Consider the following 24,050-nt stretch of genomic DNA (forward strand, 5'->3'; position numbering starts at 1 on the left):
AAGAAGGAGGGGTGTTTGGAGTGGCAGAAATAATGCTATATTTTCATCAGATCTTATTTTCCTCTTTCCGGATACCCAGGAAGACAGCAGTCCCAGCCTCCCTTGAAGTTAGGTTAGGGCATGTGACTAATTCCGGCCACTGGTCCATTTAAGAGCCGGCACAACACTCCTGTGCTGTCCGTTCGACTCAGTGATGGGCCATCGTGGAGGCACAAAACGGAAGCCATGTGAATTACAGAGTCACCTGACTCAGAACAGACTTCTCATCAGCGAAACAAGAAACCCTCGCGCTCGGCCATGGAAATGTCTGGGTTCATCACCGCGGCTGAGCTGAGCCCTCCTGACTCAGACAGTAGGTACAGGTCCAGGGAAAAGGTCACTACATACGCCCGGGAAATGTGAGGCCCATGCTGGACTGTCTGCCTTTAGCAGGATCGGAAGCTGGTGCTCTCAGACGACGCAGGGGTGCGGAGAAGAGGGATTCTCTACCTGCTGCTCTGACTTTCCCCACCAACAACTACCGTGTTTGGCCTTGATGGTTACCTGGAATGGCTTACCTGGATGGTTACCGTGCTGGGGCGACACCTGATGCGATGTAGGCTGAACGCAACTAGGGAAGGTGCGTGGGGCAGGGAATAGCACATCCCCCACTGTCCTCCCTTGGCACAAGCTGCAGGGTTTGTGGTGGTCTTTTCCCAGGGGCTGGGATGGCCAGGTTGGAAGGGAGGGGGTGGAGGGTGAAGATGGAGAGGAGATGCCTTCTCCTCAACACCCAGAACAATTTTAGGGGGAGTGAAGGGGGACAAAGGGTCAGAAGGTGGGTAACTTACACTCGGCCCCCCGAAGTGTGGAGTTGAGGTCTGACCTCCATTCTGGGAGGCTCAGAAGCCCACCTTCTTTCTCTCGTGCTGCAGAGGGAAGAAACAGGAAAAACACAATAAAACCGCAATGCTGAAAAACACAATAAAACCACAGCTGTTGCTTAGCAAAGCTGCTCTTCCCCTTGCAGCCTGTGAGCTGTGGTTTGTCACTCCAGGTGGCTGGTGGCTGTCACGGGGGCTGGGAGGGCAGGCAGAGAGTGGAGAAAGTGTTGGTTGAAAAGGAAGCCCTCTTATGTTGGATTTGCTGTAACCAGATTGACAAAGCCCAGTGCCGTTTTCCATTTGTTGATTTTTGTTCCTCTTGGAAATTTTCCTTACCTTATTTTCCAAGTTTTCTGTGACACTTTTGTTAGTTTCAACAATCCTTTTTTTTTTTTTTTTTTTAATGGCCCCGCAGATTGCGGGATCTTCGTTCCCCGACCAGGGATTGAACCCAGGGCCACGGCAGTGAAAGCACCGAGTCCTAACCACTGGACCGCCAGGGAAATCCCTCAGCCATCTTTTTTTTTTAAATAATATTTTTAATCTATTTATTTATTTATTTATTTTTGGCTGCGTTGGGTCTTTGTTGCTGCGTGCGGGCTTTCTCTAGTTGTGGCGAGCGGGGGCTACTCTTCGTTGCAGTGTGAGGGCTTCTCATTGCGGTGGCTTCTCTTGTTGCAGAGCATGGGGTCTAGGCACATGGGCTTCAGTAGTTGTGGCACGCAGGCTCAGTAGTTGTGGCTCGTGGGCTCTAGAGCGCGGGCTCAGTAGTTGTGGTGTGCGGGCTCAGTAGTTGTGGCGTGCGGGCTTAGATGCTCTGCGGCATGTGGGATCTTCCCCGACCAGGGCTCGAACCCGTGTCCCCTGCATTGGCAGGCGGATTCTTAACCACTGCGCCACCAGGGAAGTCCCTCAGCAATCATTTTTAATCTCCAAGGGTTCTTGATCCCTGTCCCTTTCTTACGGGGAAATTAGTATGTGAGGAAAACAAATAGACTTTTTTAGAAAGTGTTTTTCAGTTCCCTGTATTATCTCTGTATCCTTTGAGATCATTTTTGTTTATCTTGATCTTTCCCAAGTTGCAGATTTTCTTAAATGTCTGGTGATCCTTGATAGGTTACACACACTTAAAAATGAGGCCATGAAAAGGTGATTGAGGCCCCATGTTGGTGGGTAGAGCTTGTCAACTGATGAGCTCTGTTTTTAGGTAACCATATGGGAACCCTTAAATGCCAGCTTGCAGAGGTCTTTGCTCTGGGGTTCTTAAGTGTCTTTGGAGAAGAATCTTCTGATCGTTGGCCTTGGGATTGGCTACTGCTGTCTGCCCCTCTACATCAGGCGTAGGGAGGAAGGGTCAAATGTTCTATGAACCAACTTCTAGTTAAATCCAGTTCCCACATGTCACTCCCAACCTACACCCTCCTTCCCTGAGTCTTCAAGTTGAAGCTTCTCTCTGGTTCCTCTGGGTAAATCTGCCCTCTTTAGCTACATCTCACTCATGCATAACTGTAGGTGGAGGCAACCTTGGCTAGAGCTGCAGCCTGCAGAGGAAACCTTGTCTGTTTGGGGATGGGGGATACCGTGTGGGCACAGCAGGTGCAAAGCGGGGACACTGAGTGCGTGGATGGGAGAGTGGTTGGCCTTGGGGTCCAGACTGATGGAGGGAGACAGGGATGTGGTCAGAGAAGATTCTGGAGATGAAGAATATGGAGGCAAGCAGTATTGCATGGTGACAAAGTAAGATGTGACTGAAGGGGTGGATGGTAGGATGGAGGTAAAGACTTGTAGTTGAGGAATGGAGCAGATGTTGGTGCTCAGGTGGGCCTTCTGGTAGACACAGTGGTTGCCCAGGGTGACAGCAGGAGTCAGGGGTGGGGGAGGTGGGGGGAAACAGGAAGAGCCAAAGTCCTCCATGAACCCCAGGTAGGAGGAGGAACGGCTATGAACTCCAGGTAGGGGAAATGGCCTTGAGATGCAGAGCTGGCACATGAGGGAGGGCTCGCTTCCAGAACGCTGAAGCCATGAGGGGCCAGCCAGTAACCAATGCCCGCCCAGCCCCGAGATACGAGGAATGGGGGAAGAGACATCCTCACAGGGGGGCCCGGCTCCAGTCAGGGCAAGAAAACAAAGGGAGGGTCTGTGCAGGGGTGAGGGATGTGGGCAAATTTCTCTCCAGTAAAACACGTTTCAGGGGGCAAATGGGGAGACTCTGAGGGAAGGGGAGCACTGATCTGGAAATGGGTGAAAGCTCAGGAGCTGGTGGGAACCCAGCAGCTTATACCACAGGCTGAGGAGGCCCAGGACTCTGCAGGTGCGTGGATTAACTCGCCCTCCGGTTCTGATTGGATCATTATGGGAAGTGGCTCAGAAGCGCCAGGAGGTTGCTGGGCCCTTTACTTCATCAACGACTGAAGCCCTTTTATTTACAAGAGGAACTGAGGAGGTTCTCTGTTGTTGTGACAGAACCTGATTGTGGCTGGGTGGCCTCATTACAGCTGCAGAGCTTGCCCAGAGCTGGGGGAAAGGGAGGCCAGGTTCAAGCCCCTGAACTAGCCCAACAAGGTCCCATTGCTGCCACTGGGCCCAGACCCCGTGGCTGTCACCTCTGACCCTGGACATATACTCTAATGGTTAAAAAACATAAACACCTGGTAATATCTAATTGATTTTTTTTAACTAAAAATTTTTTTATTGAAGTATAGTTGATTTACAATATCTTTTTTGTTTCAGGTGTACATCACAGTGATTCAGTTTTATATATATATATGTATATATTTGTAATACATATTTATGTATATATATACATATATATATTCTTTTTCAGATTCTTTTCCCTAATAGGTTATTACAAAATATTGACTATAGTTCCCTGTGCTCTAATTGATTTTTTAAAAGTGATCTTTGACTATACTCAAATATTTCTTAAGCTAATCCTCAGTCCCCAAAAGAAAACAGCCTCACAGTAAAAAAACAAGAGTATGTCTCTTGGATTTTTACCTTTGCTCTCTAACAAGCCAAGGAGCTGTCTTTGGCGTATTTCCTAAGGAAAGAGTTCAGTTTCCCATCTGAGTTCCTAGTAAAGCATCTCAGTTTATTCTCGCCCTTGTAGTTAAGGTTAAAGGAAGAAAAGGGCAGCTGGCTACCCTGACATCCCTGCTTTCCAGAGAGAAGGTTCTCTCCCTTCTATGAGAGACCCTCTCAGGCTTGCCCTCTCTCAGCTCTTTGGCTGTTTGGTGTTTATGGGTAAACTTGCTGCATCTATATAGATCACCCCCTTTAAAAATATTCTCTCAGGATCCCAGCTCATTTCAGACCTCCTTGTGATTGTAGACGAATATCACCTACAGCTGACCTAATGGTCAGACATTTTAGACTGGGTGGCAGGACACTTGCTCACTGTGGGCACTAGATGGCGTCATGTGCAGTCACTGTTCCTCCTGGGACCCCAGCATCTTAGTTCAGCAGGTCACCTTCCACGGCTACTGGTTCCTCCTCCCCACTCTGCAGGGTAGCTCCCCATGAGAGGGGGTTGGGGTCCAAAAAGAAGACCAGAGGGCCTGGCTTTATAAACAACTCAAGTCCTTCATGAGCCAGTAGGTTTCTAAGTAATACATATTCACAAACTTTTCTCACTCGAGGACTAAACATAACCTGTATAACATAACATCATATGTCGGGCCCCTCCCTGTATGGGGGTGGTCTTGGGGTCTGACACTCTGTAGACCCATGCAGTAGTCAAGCCACGTACTAGGCTGTCCTTGAGCATAGCCTATAAGGACAGAGAAAAGTACGTGTCCAGGCACCAGCTGTAACAACCACCACAATCTTGGTTGAGGGCTCACCATGTGCCAGGCTCTGACTCAGTGTTTTGTAAATCATTATAAAAGCCTTTGAAGGGGGCTGTGAGGTGGGCGAGAGGGCCTTAGAGCTTGGTTGTGAGATCCCAATGGCCTGGACTTGAATCTCTTGCCGCTGCATGCCTACTCAATTACCATGCATAGTATGCATACATAATAAGCACGACCCTATTTTACAGATGAGCAAACTGAAGCTCAGCTAAGTTAAGCAACTTGCCCAAGGTCACACAGCCAGCAATGGGCTGAGCAGAGATTCATGCACAGTTCCTTGTAACTCCACTCTGCTAGACTGACCCCGCAATCTCCGTCATTCAGTCTACAGGCCAGTGAGCCTACAGCCTGCTCTAGGAAGCACTAGCCTTCCACGGCCCTGGCCAGCATTTCTACTCCAAATCTCTGGTTTCTACTTGTAGTTGTGATTACCTTGACTTTATTTAAATTGAGAACACCTTTTCATTCTTACAAACACAGTGTGGTCCCAGGGCCAGAACCATCGGCATCACCTGGGAACTTGTTAGGGATGCAAATTCTCAAGCCTCACCCTGATGAAAAGCTCTGGGGCTGGGGCCCTCCAGTGATGCTGATATAAGCTAAAGTTTGAGAACATTTGCTGTGAAACATGCCTTTCATAAAACCAGGCCACTAGCTTAAGTCTAACTAGCATTTATTGTACCTGTTCTTGGTGGTTCAAAGGGGAAGGCACCAGAAACTTAGCAGAGAAGGGAAGGATGTAAACAGACGTGAAAAGTGATTTGCTCAGAAGCCACAAAATGGGTAGAGGAGGAGAGGGGAGTTGAGGAGGGGGTAGTGGCCCAAATGATGCATCAGAACTGTCTGTGTAGCTTTTTTTTTTTGCTACACCGCGCAGCATGTGGGATCTCAGTTCCCCGACCAGGGATCGAACCCCCGCCCCCTGCGTTGGAAGCGCAGAGTCTTAACCACTGGACCACCAGGGAAGTCCCTGTATAGCTTTTAAAGCGGGCACACGGGGTTATAGTTGGACGGTTCTGGGGTGGACCCAGCAGCTGCACTGCGAAAAGCTGCATAGGTGGTTCTGCTCTGCTGTCAAGAATGGGAACCCTGCCCTAGTGGGAAGAGCTTTGGGGGCTTCAATCAGGCTTCGGCATCCAGGGGGAGCATAACACTTTGTAACATGAAAGACAACGTCCTCCATTCTGAAGATGGACCGCCCCCCCCTTAGTGTTTCCCTCCCGCACGCTGACTGTCGGGAGTTTGCGGGTGTCTGCTGCCCCTCGTGCGCCCTCTGTGCCCTCTGCCCTCTAACCCCTGTCATCCCCAATACCAGACCGGCCCACACCTCCGTGCCGGCCCCCGGGCTCCTGTGTGAGTTCTCACCCAGCTGTCTGCTCTTCCACCCTGAGTGCTTGTTCTCAGCGCTGTGCACATTGGAATCACCTGGAGAGCTTAAAAAACCAACATATACACATACATACGTATACATGTGTACATCTATACACACGCAATGTGTAACTCTTGCAATGTACAATATTTGAGACATACTAAAAATTATTTATCTGAAATTTTTAATTTAACTGGGTGCCCTGTATTTTAGGAGAGTCAGAAATAGTGATGGTGACGGGGTCTAGAGCCCTTGGACAGGGGACTGGTCAGTGAGATCCACTGGGAGTCCAGGCTCAAGCCCACTTCCTGGGCCCTTTCCCTCCTTGGGCCCCCATCTCCAAAGGCAGGATGTGCTTAGCCAGCCCGGAGGTCTCACGGGCCTCCTCCCCACCCCCTTCTCCAGGTTATTACAGACCCAGCTCTGATTAGTGGTTATGGGACCTGATGCCAAGTGAGCTGCTGGGGGGCTCTGTCGGGGCTCCTGCCACGTGGCCTCAAGCACCCACAGTCTCTTTCCAGGCGGTTTCCTCTTTACTTCCCTGGACCGAGGAGTGCCCAAGTGCAGCGAGATGCTATCTCTGACAAAACAAAGTCTGAGATTGGGATTGACATATATACACTAATATGTATAGAATAGATAACTAATAAAAAAATGGAGATAAAATTTAAATAATGGCTTAGCATTTCAGCTCTGAGAATAAAAAATATTTATAACAAGTTCTAATAAAATGTATTCATTTCTTTATTAAAAAAAACAAAGTCTGAATTGTGAAGGAGCAGTGAGTCAGGCACAGCAATCTGCGGTGAACTACGTACACACTTGTATTCATATTTTCCTCATTGCTCTGCAGTTTGGCTTTCAACAACTAAGAATTAGAAAAGCTGTTGTCAAAATGCCATATTAACTTCCTAGAACTTAAACCACAATATGGTGGAGATGTTTCTCTAACCGGTGTCTTATCACTCACCCTCTTGTTGTGAAGAACCAGCACCAAATTAAGCCACTGGTGCCAGGGCCAGTCCAGGCAATGTGCGGTTTTGTTCTGGAACATTCCTTTGTTGATTGATGAGGTTCATTGTCATGATTCATGGTCTCTTACTCTGGACTCTGCAGAAACCAGCTAAAATTGGCATAAGCAAAAAAAGGCAAAAGGATTGGCCTGTGGAAACCAACCTGCAGGAATGGACCTCAGGAATGGCTGGAACCAGTAACTGGGACACCATCAGAAAATTTTCACCTCTACTCTGTGCATTTTGACCTCCTCACCTCCTGCAAACCCACCTCCCCCCGTGAATGCAAGGCACAGCCTTAGGCAGTGTCTGTCCTCCAACCTCTGCAACCAGGAGGAAAAGGCTCTCTTTCCCCAACTTGTTTAAAACAAAACAAAACAAAATCAAGGGAAGACCTGAAGGTTGGGTACCATGATGCCAACCTTGGAAATCATTTGACCAGGAAGGTGGGATGAAGTAGGAAGACATAAGTGCCCGAGAAAACCTGTCAAAAAAAGAGAAAGGAGAGCTTCCCCTTAAAAAAAGATAAGTCCAGACATAACTCCTGGGGAAAAGATGAATGAGACACGCACCCTAATTTGTGTCTACGACAGATGCTATCAAAACTGTAAAGTCACAAGGGCCCCTCAAAGTCTTGCTGTGACGTCCCCACCCAACGTTCTACGTTGGCTTTGTTTGACCAGCAGTATGACAGGAATATTTCAAAAGAACTTCTGTGAAGAAATCAAGGCACAAACGTACCAAGAGGGATCGCTTCAAAGCCAGCAGACCTTCAGCGTTCGTGGCCTTGACTGTCCTGTTGGTCCCTGACGTGATCTAATTTGTGTTTTCGCCGAGCCGGGAGTTTCAGTGGTAGTTATGAGGGGCGGAGCTGTGGGAGCAAAACCTCTGCTTGTGGGTGAGCCCAGCACCCACCTCTGCTCCCAGCTTTGATACTTTTTGCCTATTGGTACAAAGCTACTCTGCCAGGGTAGGTTTTTTAAATTGCTAGGCGAGGCGGCCGATGTGAAAAGATCTGAGAATACGATAGTTCTTAGTTGTTAAGAAGGTGTTTTTGGTGGCAGGGCACGTCAAATACAAGGAAGACCCAGCTCTGTGATGTTGACAAGCCTCCTGCAGAGGTTCAGAGGGCAACTCATCCTGGAACTGTCTCATCAAAGGCTCCCAGGAGTGCAGAAACTGCACATCAGAAGAGAGACTGGAGAGGGACTTCCCTGGTGGTTCAGTGATTAGGACTCAGCACTTTCACTGCCGTGGCCCAGTTCAATCCCTGGTCAGGGAACTAAGATCCAGCAAACCAAAAGAAAAAAACAAAAAAATTAAACGTAGAACTACCATATGATCCAGCAATTCCAATTCTGGGTATTTGCCTCAAAGAGTTTGAGTTGCCTGAAAGCAGGGACTCAAAGACATGTTTGTACACCCATGATCACAGCAGAATTATTCACAAGGCCAAAAGGAGGAAGCATCCCACGTGTCTATTGACTGATAAGCGGATAAACAAAATGGGGTGTATTCATACAAGGTGGTGTTATTCAGCCTTAAAAAGGAAGGAAATTTTTTTTTCATAAATTAATTTATTTATTTTTGGCTGCGTTGGGTCTTCGTTGCTGCGCGGGCTTTCTCTAGTTGCAGTGAGCAGGGCAGGGGCCTACTCTTTGTTGCGGTGTGTGGGCTTCTCATTGCGGTGGCTTCTCGTTGCGGAGCATGGGCTCTAGGCACACAGGCTTCAGTAGTTGTGGCTCGCAGGCTCTAGAGCGCAGGCTCAGTAGTTGTGGCGCACAGGCTTAGTTGCTCCACGGCATGTGGGATCCTCCCGGACCAGGGCTCGAACCCATGTCCCGTGCACTGGCAGGCAGATTCTTAACCACTGCGCCACCAGGGAAGCCCCCAGGAAGGAAATTCTAACACATGCTATGACATGGATGAGCCTTGAGGACGTCATGCCCAGTGAAATAAGCCAGTCACAAAAAGACAAATACTGTGTGATTCCACTCATGTGAGGTCCCTAGAGCAGTTCAGCTGAGAAACAGAAAGTAGAACAGTGGCTGCCAGGGGCTGGGGGGAGGGGGAGTCAGGGTTGAAAAGAGAGGGGTTTCAGTTTGGGATGATGGTGAGGGATGGCGGTTCTGGAGAGGGGTGGTGGTGGTGATAGTTGCACAGCAGTGTGAATGGACTTAACGCCACAGAGCTGGACACTAAAGATGGTTAAAACGGTCAATTTTACAGGGTGTATATTTTAACAGAGTTTAAAACAAGAGGTAATGGACTGAAAGTGAGGTTAGTCTGAAGTCGCAGCTGGGACAGGAAGCACGTGACTCCTGAGAGGGGAGTTTGGGCCAAAGCCTGATTATACTTGCTGAACGGGTGGCACCCTGCCACAAGCGGCATCTGGAAGCTGGACCCCTGGCCACCCTCCTTCCCCATCGCAGCCACGCCCTTTAGCAGATGACAGGTAAGTTCACGTTCCTTGCTCCTCCTCGCTTCCCTCGTGGCAGAGTGGAAAGGGCTTGGGATGGACTGTCAATCAAGACTTGAGTTCTTGTCCTTTCCCCTCCCTGGGCCTCCCCACCCCTCCCCGGCCTCCCTCAAGCCCAGGGGCTGGAGATGCACAGAGTTCCCTGTGGCCAGACGGTCCCTGCTCTGCGGAGCTCACGTCTGCGTCTCTCTGGGTCCACCGGCCTATTGTTTTCGCGGTTGTTTCCTGTTTTTGTCCTTTCTCTTCCCTCCCCTGCTCTGTCAACCACACAACCAACTTAGAGGTATGGGGCTGCCTCCCTGCATGGGGCACGTGGGCCCAGGCCATCCAGGAAGTTTCCTTCTAGTTTGCTAAGAGCTTTTATCATGAAAGATGTTGAATATCATCATTTTTTTTTTCTAGATCTGTTAAGATGATCATAGTTTTTTTTCTTCTTAAATCTTTTAATGTAAGTTTTTAGTTTGGGCTCCTTCAAAAATAGAGCCTGGAACAAGGACTTCAGTTCGGGTAGATTATTTGAGAGGTGATGCCAGGAAGCAGGGAGTGAAGGAGCAAAGAGACTGAAACAGGGAAGGAGAAAAAGCCAATTAACAATGCATAATTGCTGTTGCAGCTGTAGGCAAAGGAAGTTCAAGTCTGTGGGGACCTCTGATAAGTCTACAGGATGCTGCCCAGAATTGCCTTCCCCAAAAGAAGGAGACTGGAGCATGTAGCCACCAGCTCCTGTTTCATCTTAGGGATGAAAGGGTTTCATCTTAGAGAACTTAACTCTCCTATGCTTCTGGGAAACACTAGCAGGGAGATAAGTGACTCCTAAAGCCATTGAAGAAGACCCTGAGGCAAAAAGCAAAAAGCAACATGATGTAAGCTTGAGGTGAGACACTGGAGCATAAGGTGAGTCTAAGCTTACAGGAAATTATGCGCTGTAAATACGGTGGATGTCAGAGGAGGGCAGAAGTAATGTGACATAGAGCACCAACGTTTACTATTACCAACAATAATAAATGACATTTGTAGGTTTCTCTTTTGTTGTTAGACCACCTTTGCATAGCTGAGATAAGCCCGACTTGGATATGATGTCTAGTATTTTTAATATACTGCTAGATTTGGTTTGTTTGTATTTTTCTTACTGTTGCATTTATATTCATGAGTGAGACTGGCTTCTCATTTTCCTTTTTCATCCTATTCTTGTCTCATTTTGGTATTAAGGTTACACTGGCCTCATAGAAAGAGTTAGAGTGTGTTTCTGCAATTTCCATTCTCAGAAAGAGTTTTTATAAAATTAGAATTATCTCTACTTAAACTTCTGGAACACTATCTAGACTTGGTATTTCCTTTGTGGGAAGATTTCAAATTATGGATTTAATTTTTTTTTAGTTTGTTTTTAATATTCTACATATGAATGAAATCATATGGTATTTGTCTTTTTCCATCTGACTTATTTCACTTAGCATAATACCCTCAAGGTCCATCCATGTTGTCACAAATGGCAAGATTTCATCTTTTTTTAAAAAAAAATTTATTTATTTATTTGGCTGCATTGGGTCTTAGTTGCGGCATGCGTTGCGGCACGTGGGATCTTTCGTTGTGGCTTGTGGGCTCTTCTTTGTGGTGTGCGGGCTTCTCTCTAGCTGTGGCATGGATCTAATTTCTTTAATAGTTGTAGAACCATTCAGGCTTTTTATTTCTTCTTAAATCAAGTTAGGTAAGTTCTATTTTTTCTAAGATTTGGTCTACTTTGTTTCATATTTCTTGACATAAATGATTTATAGTCTTTTCAATTTTTTAATTTTTAACTTTATTGAAGTATAGTTGATTTATAATGTTGTATTAATAAAATCTTCAATTATGGTAAAATACACATAACATAAAATTCACCATTTAACCAGTTTTAAATGTTTTAAAGTTGGTTGTGTTACACGTACGCTGTTTTGCAATAAATCTCGAAAACTTTTTATCTTGCAAAACTGAAACTCTATACCCATTAAACAAACAACTCACCATTTCCCCCTGCCCCCAGGCCCTGGCAACCACTGTTCTACTTTCTGTTTCTCTGAATTTGTATAGTCTTCTTCTTTTTTGAATTATAAGATACATTATTTTAATTTTTTAAATTGACGTATAATGTACAATATTATGTAAGCTTCAGGTGTTCTACGTAGTGGTTTGGCATTTGCATACATTATGAAATAATCACCACGATAAGTCTATTAATCATCTGTCCCCATATGGAGTTATTACAATATTATTGGCCATATTCCTTATGCTGTGTGTTATATCCCTGTGGCTCATTTTATAACTGGAGTTTTGTACCTCTTAATCCCATTCACCTATTTTGTACCCCTCTCCACCCCTTTCTCTCTGGTAACCACCCATTTGTTCTCTGTATCTATGAGCCTGTTTTTTTTTTTTTTTTTTTTTTTTTTTTTTTTTTTTAACATCTTTATTGAAGTATAATTGCCTTACAATGGTGTGTTAGCTTCTGCTTTATAACAAAGTGAATCAGTTATACATATACAATATGTTCCCATTTCTCTTCCCTCTTGCATCTCCCTCCCTCCCACCCTCCCCATCCCATCCCTCTAGATGGTCACAAAGCACCGAGCTGATCTATGAGCCTGTTTTTTGTTTGGTTTTATTTGTTTTTTATTTTATTTTATTTTTAAATTTTTTTATTTTTTAATTTTTTTAATAGATCTTTATTGGAGTATAATTGCTTCACAATACCGTGTTAGTTTCTGTTGCACAACGAAGCGAATCAGTCATATGCATACACGTGTCCCCATAGCCCCTCCCTCTTGAGCCTCCCTCCCATCCTCCCTATTCCACTCCTCCAGGTGGTCGCAGAGCACCGAGCCGATCTCCCTGTGCTATGCTGCTGCTTCCCAGCAGCCAACTACTTTATATTCGGTAGCGTATATACGTCGATGCTACTCTCACTTCGCCCCAGCTTCTCCCTCCCACCCCATGTCATCAAGTCCATTCTCTATGTCTACATCTTTATTCCTTCCCTGCAACTAGGTTCATCAGTACCATTTTTTTAGATTCCATGTATATGCGTTACCATACGGTATTTGTTTTTCTCCTGACTTACTTCACTCTGTATGACAGACTCTAGGTCCATCCACCTCACTACAAATAACTCAATTTTGTTTCTTTTTATGGCTGAGTAATATTTCATTGTATATGTGTGCCACATCTTCTTCATCCATTCATCTGTTGATGGACATGTAGGTTGGTTCCATGTTCTGGCTATTGTAAATAGTGCTGCAGTGAACACTGTGGTGTGTGTCTCTTTCTGAATTATGGTTTTCTCAGGGTATATACCCAGCAGTGGGATTGCTGGGTCATATGATAGTTCTATTTTAAGTTTTTTAAGGAACCTCCATACTGTTTTCCATAGTAGTTGTATCAATTTACATTCCCACCAACAGTGTAGGAGGGTTCCCTTTTCACCCCACCCTTTCCAGTATTTATTGTTTCTAGCTTTTTTGATAATGGCCATTCTGACCAGCGTGAGGTGATACCTCATTGTAGTTTTGATTTGCATTGCTCTAATAATTAGTGATGTAGAGCATCTTTTCATGTGCCTCTTGGCCATCTGTATGTCTTCCTTAGTGAAATGTCTATTTAGGTCTTCTGCCCATTTTTTAACTGGATTGTTTGTGTTTTTGATATTGAGCTCCATGAGCTGTTTGTATATTTTGGAGATTAATCCTTTGTCTGTTGTTTCATTTGCAAATATTTTCTCCCATTCTGAGAGTTGTCTTTTTGTCTTGTTTATGGTTTCCTTTGCTTTTTGCTTAAAAGCAAAAGTTTTTAAGTTTAATTAAGTCCCATTTGTTTATTTTTGTTTTTATTTCTGTTCCTCTAGGAGGTGGGTCAAAAAAATTCTTGTTGTGGTTTATGTCAAAGAGTGTTTTTCCTATGTTTTCCTCTGAAAGTTTTATAGTGTCTGGTCTTACATTTAAGTCTTTAATCCATTTGGAGTTTATTTTTGTGTAGGGTGTTAAGTAGTGTTCTAATTTCATTCTTTTACATGTAGCTGTCCAGTTTTCCCAGCACCACTTATTGAAGAGGCTGTCTTTTCTCCATTGTATGTTCTTGCCTCCTTTGTCATAAATTAGATGCCCATATGTGCGTGGGTTTATCTCTGGGCATTCTATCCTGTACCATTGATCTATATTTCTGTTTTTGTGCCAGTACCATACTGTCTTGATTACTGTAGCTTTGTGGTATAGTTTGAAGTCAGGGAGCCTGATTCCTCCAACTCCGTTTTTCTTTCTCAAGATTGTTTTGGCTATTCGGGGTCTTTTGTGTTTCCATACAAATTTTAAGATTTTTTGTTCTAATTCTGTGAAGAATGCCATTGGTAGTTTGATAGGGATTACATTGAATCTGTAGATTGCTTTGGGTAGTACAGTCATTTTCACAGTATTGATTCTTCCAATCCAAGAACATGGTATATTTCTCCATCTGTTTATGTCATCTTTGATTTCTTTCATCAGTGTTTTATAGTTTTCTGAGTACAAGTCTTTTGCCTCCTTAGGCAGGTTTATTCCTAGGTATTTTATTCTTTTTGTTGCAATGGTAAAGGGGAGTGTTTCCTTAATTTCTCTTTCTGATATTTTGTTGTTGGTGTATAGGAATGCCAGAGATTTCTGTGCATTAATTTTGTATCCTGCAATCTTACCAAACTCATTGATTAGTTCTAGTAGTTTTCTGGTGGCATCTTTAGGATTTTCTATGTATAGTATCATGTCATCTGCAAACAGTGACTGTTTTACTTCTTCTTTTCCAATTTGTGTTCCTTTTATTTCTTTTCTTCTCTGATTGCTGTGGCTAGGACTTCCAAAACTATGTTGAATAAGAGTTGCAAGAGTGAACATCCTTGTCTTGTTCCTGATCCTAGTGGAAATTCTTTCAATTTTTCACCATTGAGTATGATGCTTGCTGTGGGTTTGTCATATATGGCCTTTATTATGTTGATGTAATTTTTGTTTTTTATTTGCCATGCCACGCAGCTTGCAGGATCTTAGTTCCCTGACCAGGGACCGAACCCACACCCTCAGCAGTGAAAGCTCAGAACCCTAACCACAGGACTGCCAGGGAATTCCCATTTGTTTTTTTTTTTTTTAGATTCCACATATAAGTGAGATCATACAGTATTTGTCTTTCTCTGTCTGACTCACTTCATTTAGCATAACACCCTCTAGATCCATCCATGTTGTCGCTAATGGCAAGATTTCATTTTTTATGGCTGAATAATACTCCACTGTGTAGATATACCAATCACATCTTTATCCATGCATCTATCAGTGAACACCACCAACAGTACACAAGAGTTCCCTTTTCTCCACATCCTTGCCAACGCTTTTTATTTGTTGTCTTTTTGATGACAGCCATTCTGACAGGTGTGAGGCGATATCTCATTGTGTTTTTGATTTGCATTTCCCGGATGATCAGTGATGTTGAGCATCTTTTCATATGTCTGTTGACCATCTGTATATCTTCTTTGGAAAAATGTCTCTTCAGGTTCTCTGCCCATTTATTTATTTATTTATTTATTTATTTGGCTGCGCCAGGTCATAGTTGCAGCATGTGGGATCTTTAGTTGCGGCATGTGGGATCTAGTTCCCTGATCAGGGATTGAACCTGGGCCCCCTGCATTGGGAGCGTGGAGTCTCAACCACTGGACCACCAGGAAAGTCCCCTCTGCCCATTTTTTAATAGGGTTTTTTTTTTTAAATAAATTTATTTATTTATTTATTTTTGGCTGCATTGGGTCTTCGTTGCTGCACGCGGGCTTCAGTAGTTGTGGCACGTGGGCTCAGTAGTTGTGGCTCACGGGTTCTAGAGTGCAGGCTCAGTAGTTGTGGCTCATTGGCTTAGTTGCTCCGCGGCATGTGGGATCTTCCCAGACCAGGGCTCAAAATCGTGTCCCCTGCATTGGCAGGCAGATTCTCAACCACTGCGCCACCAGGGAAGCCCCAGGGTTTTTTTTTTTTATGTTGAGTTGTATGATTCTTTGTATATTTTGACTATTAACCCCTAATTGGACATAACATCTGCAAATATCTTCTCCCATTTAGCAGGCTGCCTTTTTGTTTTGTTGATAGTTTCCTTCATTGTGCAAAAGCTTTTTAGTTTGATGTATTTGTTTATTTTTGCTTCCCTTGCCTGAGGAGACATATCCAAAAATTATTGCTAAGACCGATGCCAAAGAGCAGGCCGCCTATGTTTTCTTCTAGGAATTTTATGGTTTTGTTTATTGGGATTTTAAAAATTATTATTACTGGTTCAATTACATTACTGGTAATAAGTCTGTTCATATTTTCTATTTCTTCCTGATTCAGTCTTGGGAGATTGAACATTTCTAGGAATTTATCCATTTCTTCTAGGTTGTCCATTGTATTGGTTTATAATTGTTCATAGTAATCTTTTATGACCCTTTTTATGCCTGTGGTGTTTTTGTAACTTCTCTTTTGGTTCTGATGAGTTTGGCTAAAGGTTTATCAATTTTGTTTATCTTTTTGAAGAACCAGCTCTTAGTTTCACTGATCTTTCCTATTGTTTTTTGTTTGTTTGTTTGCTTTTAGTCTCTATTTCACTGATTTCTATTCTGATCTTTATTATTTCTTACCTTCTACTAACTTTGGGTTTTGTTCTTCTTTTTCTAGTTCCTTTAAGTGTAAGGTTAGATTGTTTATTTGTATAGTCTTCTTTTTAATCTTGTAGTTATGTAGTTATTTTTATTCCTAATAATGTTTATTTGTGCTTTCCTTTGTTTATAAGTAAATTTCAGCAGAGATTTGCCTGTTCTACTGGTTTTTTTTTAAGGAACTAACTTTTGGTTTTATTGATCTTGTGTACCATATCTTTGTTTTCTATTTTATTGATTTCTGTTTTTTATTATTCTCTTCTGAGTTTACTTTTGGGTTTACTTTGTTGTTCTTTTTATAACTTCTTGACTTCTTACTTAAATTGGATACTTATTTCATACACTTTTCTAATACAAGCATTCAAGACTATAAATTTCCCTTTAAGTACCACTTTTGATGCATCCAACAAATTGTAATCTATGATATTTTCATTATCACTCAAATCTAAGAATTTTTAAATGTGTCATTTATGATTTTTTTCTTTGACCCATGGATGAGTATGTTTTTAAATTACCAAATATATAGGGGTCTTAAAACTTATCTTTTTGATGAATTTGTATTCTCTATAGGTGCAGATCAAGCTTTTACATTGTATGTTTCAGCTCTTCCACTCATTTACTGATTTTTCTGTCTGCTTCATTATTCATAATTGAGAGATGTTGTATTAAAATTTCTTGCTATGATGATGGTTTTATCTCTTTGTAGTTCCTTCAAACTAAGTGCTTACAAGTTTAGAACTATTATAATTTCTTGATGAATTGACCCTTTAATCTAGGTACTCACTCTATCCCTAATAAATATCAATATTTTTGTCTTAAAAGTCCTCTTTGTCTGATATGAATAGACCTTTCCTGGCTTTCTTTTGGTTAGCTTTTGCCTGGTATATCTTTTTCCATTCTTTGACTTTCAACCATTCCATACTCTTAATCATTACATGTGTCTTGTAAACAATGCGGAACTGCGTTTTCTGTTTAAATATTTTTAAAATTGAATCTGAGATGAGAATTTAGGAATGACTGAGTACATGACTTCCACTAAACCCTGCTAAGAACTGAGTTTAAAAGCCTGCGTTTTCAACAACAATCCGTAGTCGGTAAGAACTCTAACCCAGAAGGTTGCCTTCAAGGTAGTGTGTTTGAGCTTTTTTTTTTTTTTTGGTAGACTTTTTTTTTCTAAGAGCAGTTTTAGGTTCACAGCAAAACTTAGGGGAAGGTAGAGATTTCCCACAAACCTCCTGTCCTCGTGCACGCACAGCCTCCCCCATTACCAACACCCCCCACCGAGTGGGACATTTGTTATGACTGATGAACCTGCATGGACACATCATTATCGCCCACAGTCCATAGTTTACATTAGGGTTCACTCTTGGTGTTGTACATTCTATGGGTTTGGACAAATGTATAATGACACGCATGCACCACTGTAGTATCATACAGAGTAGTTTCCCTGTCCTAAAAATCGTCTGTGCTCTGCCTATTCATCCCTCCCTCCCTTTAATCCCTGGCAACCACTGATCATCCAACCAACTACTCATCATTCCTAAATTCTCACCTCAGTTCTATCACCTAATTCACCTGAGCCCCAATTTCCTCAGATGCACAATCGAAATTTGTAGATTTGGTGTGATAATTAAATGAGATAATGTATTAAAACCTTAACTTAGTCCCTAGCAAAGAATAGGTGTCAATTAAATGCTAGTTTCCTTTTCCTTCCTCCTTCTCTTAGTAATCTGAAATCACGTTTAGCTGAGAAAAAAAAGAGAAGAAAGTGCCCAGGGACAGTGTGTATCACCAGAAATCTAAGAGCAGGGGAGGGTAGGGGGCAGAGGAAGGAGGTAAACATCCAGCTATTGCCTCCCAAACCCTCTTTCCAGCTTGGAAAATCCCTACCCAGAGGGGACTCCCACAGTGTGTCCTGTGGGATTTGGGGCTCCCCAGATCTGAGGCTCGTAGGCAGCGCTGTCCTCCGTGTACACACAGCGCACGGGAATCCCGTGTGCACACACATCACTCACACACACGTGTGCCCCCGGCGCTCCCCCCATCTGCCCGGCTTATCAGCTGCTTCCCAGCTTCCTCTGCCTGGCTTCTTATAGACCTGGGACCCTGGGAGCCGGCCTTCCACGTGGCCTCCCCAAGACCACTCAGATAACGAGAGGAAATGTGGTCATCAGCTCACAGAAGGCTGGGGGTTCCGGCTGAGGCTCCAGGCCACCACTCCCTGACCTGCGCCCTCCATCTCTCTCCAGGCGGTTCTCGGCTGTTCCCTGCGAGCCCGTGGACGCCACTCGAGATGTCCCCTTTCGGTGGCTGGGGACTGCTCTCGGCCTTTCTCGCCCTGCTCTGCTGCACAGGTGAGCCTGGGGATCCTGACTGGGGTGCTTCCTGGCCAGGACCCCCTCTCCTTCAGGCAGGGAAGGGGGTCCTGGTCCTGAAGTCGCTGAGGCTTTGAACACAGAGGCCGTCTGCCATGGGTACAGGATGCTGTGCCAGCCTGGCTTCCCCATGACCCCTGGCAGCGGGTAGGGGTCCTGGCCTTTTGGGAACCAGACCCCATAACTTCATGGTGTGTGGGTGTGGCAGGCTGTGGAGACTAAATGGGGAGGTGAAGGGAGGTTGGGGTTCAAGGGCAGGTGAGGGCACGCCCCAGCTAGTCTTCAGAGGTGGCCCAGGGGTCAGCAGAGGGCAGCAGAGGGCATCGCCTTGTGGCGACCATGAAAGCGAAAACGAAGCCCCTTCCAGGAGGTCCAGGGGACCGTGAAGGAAAATGCCTCCGTGTGCTGAGCACTCTGTTTTGGACAACCTGCCAGGTGCTTTCACGACAACCCTGCAGGAAAGGGATTACTAGCCCATTTGATAGATGGAGAAACTGGGGCTCAGAGAGAGAAAGCACTTTGCCCAAGGCCACACAGCTGGTACCTGGCAAACTCAGGTTTCAAATCCAGCTCTCTCTCCCTGCAAAGCCCCTCTTTTGCCCCTTCATTATATGCCACTAGCTGAGGGCTAAGTGGGGGTCCATGGGTGTGGCAGGAGCACAGGACACAGGACGGGCCCAGCTGGCTGGGATCAAGGACCTTCTGGTCATCACCGAGTGGGAGGTGAGCGCCGAAGGCCTGAAATACTTCGTGCCTGAAACACTTCTTGGCTCTGCGCCACACACAGCGTATTGTGCTGAGCACAAAGGGAAATATGCGAAATCTGGGCCTTGCCTTCTAGAAGCTCCAAAACGTCCAAGGGAGAGTCAGCATGAGTATGAGTCATTTGCAAGGTGGTCCCATTACCTTCCTGACCTCGCCTCCCCCACCTTCCTCCTCGCTGAGCTCCAGCCATCTGGTCTCCTCCCCACCCAGGGTCTCTGCGCTGGCGGTTCCCTCCCCTCCGCAGATACCTGCCTGCCGGGCTTCCCCCCACCCCCACCTCCTTCGTTCTTTGCTCAAATGTCGGTGTTTCCGTGAGGCCTGTGCTGACTACACTATTTAACACGGCAACCCCACCCCACTCCCTATTTCCTTTCCTAGGCATTTACCACCAACTGACAAGCTGGCTAGTTCACTTGTTTATTATTGTCTGTCTCCTTCGCTGCAATGTGAGCGCCGCAAGGGCAGGGTTTGGTCTGCTTTGGTCCCTGCTGGATCCCCAGAGCCTAGAACAGTGCCTGGCACACAGCCGGTGTTCAAAAAGGATTTGCAGAAGAAAGGAAAGGAGGGAGGGAAGAGTCAAACCCATGGCCATGGGGGCTCAGAGGACACAGTCCACCTCCATTTCAGAGAGGCCTTCGTGGAGGAGGGGACATTTGGGCTGGGCCTCGTAGGTCAAATAAGATCCCTCTCCATGGAGATAGAAGACGTGCATGAGAAAGACTAATCTGGAGGCGACGAGCTGGAGGAACAGCAACCAGAGGCAGGGAGACAGCTGCAGGGGGGTCGCAGTCTCTTTGGTCTAGACCCAAGGCGATAAGGTCTGAACAAGGGGAGAGGAGCAGAGGGGACCTCTACCCCTTATCAGACTGCCCACCGTGGGCAGCTCCACTGGGCAGGGCAGCGGGGACGTCTGCTGCTTAGTGTTTCTGGTCTTCCAGGGTCTGGCGAGGAGGCGTTCGAGGTACGCATGTGGCCAGAGCAGCTGATGGTGGAGTCCGGGGAGTCTCAGGTGATTAACTGTAGTACCACCTGTACGCAGCCCAACGCCGGTGGTCTGGAGACCACCCTACACAAGACTCTCCTGGAGGAACAGGCTCAGTGGAAGCTGTATGAGGTCTTCAACGTCTCCCAGGACACAGATGTCATTTGCCATTTCACCTGCTCCGGGAAGCAGGAGTCCAGGAGTCTGAACATCAGTGTGTTCTGTGAGTGCGGCGCCGCGGGGCCCTGCTCCCCTAGGCCAGAGCCTGTGTCTACCGAACGCATGCAGAGCTGCTCTGTTACTGCTGCTGGGCGCTCTTGTTATGGCCCCCACTTCCCTGGGCTCCTGGACCCAGGCCATGGGCTCAGAATCTTCTCACACCCTCCCCTGGCCTCCTTGAGCCTGTTGGCAACCCTGGTTTTGAGGTTTGCTCAGAGAAGGACAATCCAAGCAAGGTTTAGACAAATCTAAAAGTTGTTTCCCATGCCGTGCTACAGTCTCCTCCTGGCTTGGTGGCGCCCCATCACCAGAACACCCTGCATCCCATGACAAGCAGTGGGGGCCCCATCAGGAGGGCTGGTACCCTCTGCAGTAGCCCACTGGCCTCCCGGAGAGAAGGCTGAGGCGTGGTTTTATCTCCCCCTGAGGGCCCTTGGCAAATGTGTGACCATCACACACATACCTGCCCAGAGGCCACGGAGACCTTGGATAGACTGGGATTCTCTCAACAGCTCGGCACCAAGGGTATCGCTCGAAACTCTCATCAGTGGATCAAATGAATAGAAAGATGTCCTAAATCTAACATATTATCCTGGGGTAATGGGGGCAAGGCAGTCTAGTTCAAAAAGGAACCCAGGGTACCACCAAGTTTAATAGCTAAGGGCTAGAGGTAGCTCAGAACCCGATCCTGAAGAACCAAGGCAGGTCTGACTCCGGCCTCCACCTCTGAAGTGAAGAATCTCACAACTCATGGTCCAGTTCCAATGAGTACTCCCTTCGAAGTCTCTCTCAACATAATTATCCAACCATTTAATTTTTGAAATTTGTATTTAATTTTTGGAGAGAAAGGAGACAGATCCAAAACTTTCATATCTTTCTAGTTGACTGTACAGATTCTGGACCTTTTCTTTGTAGACACCAGGCTACCTCCATTCTTGTCCATTCCAGAAATCATGTCCATAAAACAACCACCCAGTACATCCTTCACCCTGAACTGCTTCCTCCTTCCTCTTTTTACATTTTAGAGCAGCCAGGCCCCAGCCCACTTCCTGAGAACACTGTGGTGACAGGGATGGTCCCGGCTGGGTGGAGCCTGCTGGAACTGCATCCCCATCCTGACCAGACCTCGCTTCCTTCTTTCCTTCAGACCCTCCAAAGCAAGTGCTGCTGAAGTTATGGCCCACTTTAGTGGCTGTAGGGAGATCGTTCACCATCCAGTGCAGAGTGCCCTCTGTGGCACCCCTTGAAGGTCTCACTGTCACCCTGCTCCGTGGCAGTGAGATCGTATACAACCAGACCTTTGTGGGGACAACACTTTCCCCCCAAGAGGCCATGGTCACCTACAACACCACGGCTCACAGGGAAGACGACCGCCACAACTTCTCCTGCCGGGCCGAGATGGACCTGCGCTCTCGCGGCGGGGACCTCGTTCACAGCGTCTCAGATCCCCAGGCGCTCGACGTCTATGGTGAGGGGGAGCCCCCGGAGGAGGAGGGAAGGAGAGGGCGTTCACTTTCAGCCCCTCATGGGAGGAAAACGCCTTTGCCCCACTCTCTGCCAGCTCAGGGGGAGGCACCCAGGAACTTGATCCCAAGAGTTCCCTGGAGCTCTCTCCAAGTTGCCAGCTTGGACCCCAGCTAGCTGCTTGGCCGTGAACAAGCTGGGTGACCTTAACCAAGTCAAGCTCCTCTCTCTGGCCTTGGTCCCTCTCTGCAATGTCAAGTGTAGCCTGACTGACCCTTAAGATCTCCTGGACCCCTGCTGTTCTGTGACTCTAGATGACCTAGATGTTCTCTGTCTTCTGAGAGTTTGGTAGAAGCTCCCTCAGCTCTGCCCAAGGAGGGGCTCGGCCTGGACCACGCCACTGTCCAGGCTGTGGTGTCCAGCAACCACGTGCTGGTGCCAGGAGCTGGTGGCAGGGGGACGTCTGCCCTCACGGTCTCACAGAGGCCCAGCTGGTGGCCTGGACCCCGGCCCACCTTTCCTCTAGTTGATATACCAGTTGCCACTCACCTCTGCAACACAGGGTGACTGCAGAACGACGAGGGGTGGGTGGGTGATGGGTGGACCTCTACTCCCCCTTTGGCCCTGGCACCCGGGACCAGAGGACTTCTAAGACCGCCGCCCTCTCCCTCCCCAGAGCCTGCACAGGACAACCAGACGGTCATCATCATCACGGTCGTGTCAGTGCTGCTCTTCTTGTTTGTGACATCTGTCCTGCTGTGCTTTGTCTTTGGCCAGCAGTGGCACCAGAGGCGGACAGGTACCTACGGGGTGCAAGCTGCTTGGAGGAGGCTGAGGTGGGCCTACCGGGCATAGCCTACGTGAGCGGCGTGGCCACCAGCATGGCGGCCACTGGAACTCAGCACGGCTCCTTAGGGTTGTGGTTCAGCCCTGGCTGAAGGCCCGTGCCAAGCAGCAGAGGACTTCAGGGACCCTGCCTTTTCTAGTCTGAATACAAACACCCGGACTTAACCCTGTGCCTCAGTGTCTCCTCCTGGGAATGGTCAGGAAGGGGAGCAACCAGGCCCGGCTGGACTTCGGTCTCCAAATGTCCCCTCAGCCTCCCTCCACCCTCTCCTTCACGGGGGCCTTCCAGAGCCCCGGGGAGCCAGGCCCTGGGGCGCCCCCATGCTGACCAGCCCAGGCACCAGACGCCCACCCTCATCGGACACTGAGTGACTCATTCCTACTGAGGGAGGGTGGGGAGATGCACCCTGGCCCAGAGGGGCAGAGAGACACTCTGTTCCCACGTGGCCCTCTGGGACCGCAGGCCCTCCGTGTCAGAGCAGGGCATGGCTCTGACCTTTCCTTTCTGTCAGCAGAGCCAGCTTCCAGGGGTAAGCATGGGGGCCCCAAGGGCTCAGCTTCAGGATCTCCTCAGCCAGGCCTCCCCCACCACTCTGGGCCTTCAGAGAGCCACGGACAACAAAAGCAGTCCTCGCCTCTCACCTCCTGCTCCGTTATTGGGCCAACCCGAGACGCCGCAGCACTGGCCATCCCCGGGGTGGTGGGTGGGGGAGTGGAGGTCGAGGGAGGGCTCTGGTTCCCAGGCCTCTGCCAGCCCAGGCAGCAATCACCGGGACAGGCTTGGGCTTTCGTGTGACCGCCAGGGCCTGGGCACTGCTCTAAGGGGCTCTCACCCCGAAGCAGAGATCAGACTGCTTCAAGGTCTCCGTGGGGTAGAGAGGGGACTGACTGACCTCGGGGAGAGGGCCTAGTTGGGGCTCAGGGGTAAGAAGGGCTGCCAGGCATAGGTGCAGGGTTGGAAAAGCAGTAGCGGGGCACACAGGGGCTCCGGGGCTATTTCCAGCCCTGCGATGAAGCTGGCGTGGGTCCTGGGGCTGATGTCTGTCCTCACGGGAGGCTCTCGGCATCATAGTAGTCTGGGGGGAGACAGCACCCTCATCGTGACTCCCTCCTGCCTCAGTGGAGCCCAGGGAGGAAACCAGAAGGGGACAGGCCAGTTGTCCGTG

At 47.2% G+C, this 24,050-nt stretch overlaps 2 protein-coding genes across 3 annotated transcripts in view; one reads left to right on the top strand and one right to left on the bottom strand.

The window, feature by feature from the left end:
• Window positions 1-23,049, top strand: ICAM2 (intercellular adhesion molecule 2). Of its 2 annotated transcripts, none has more exons than XM_082442171.1 (5): window positions 1-619; window positions 18,483-18,587; window positions 20,312-20,578; window positions 21,722-22,042; window positions 22,715-23,049. In XM_082442171.1, the coding sequence occupies exons 1-5, from the start codon at window positions 562-564 to the stop codon at window positions 22,891-22,893; spliced, it is 930 nt and encodes a 309-aa protein (XP_082298297.1). In that variant the 5' UTR covers window positions 1-561; the 3' UTR covers window positions 22,894-23,049. The 2 variants fall into 2 exon arrangements, with proteins under 2 accessions (XP_082298297.1, XP_082298298.1); XM_082442172.1 differs by lacking the exon at window positions 1-619 and adding an exon at window positions 9,438-9,548.
• PRR29 (proline rich 29) overlaps window positions 21,954-24,050 on the bottom strand; it is an 11,490-nt gene continuing 9,393 nt past the window's right edge. Inside the window, exons 6-7 of the mRNA XM_082442176.1 lie at window positions 23,527-23,960; window positions 21,954-22,037 (exon numbers count right to left, since the gene is read on the bottom strand). Coding sequence (XP_082298302.1) covers window positions 23,932-23,960 — 29 coding nt within the window. The 3' untranslated portion in view covers window positions 21,954-22,037; window positions 23,527-23,931. The remainder of the gene's footprint in view (window positions 22,038-23,526; window positions 23,961-24,050) is intronic.

This window comes from Balaenoptera physalus (assembly GCF_965194825.1).
Source record: "Balaenoptera physalus genome assembly, chromosome: 20".
NCBI lineage: Eukaryota > Metazoa > Chordata > Mammalia > Artiodactyla > Balaenopteridae > Balaenoptera > Balaenoptera physalus.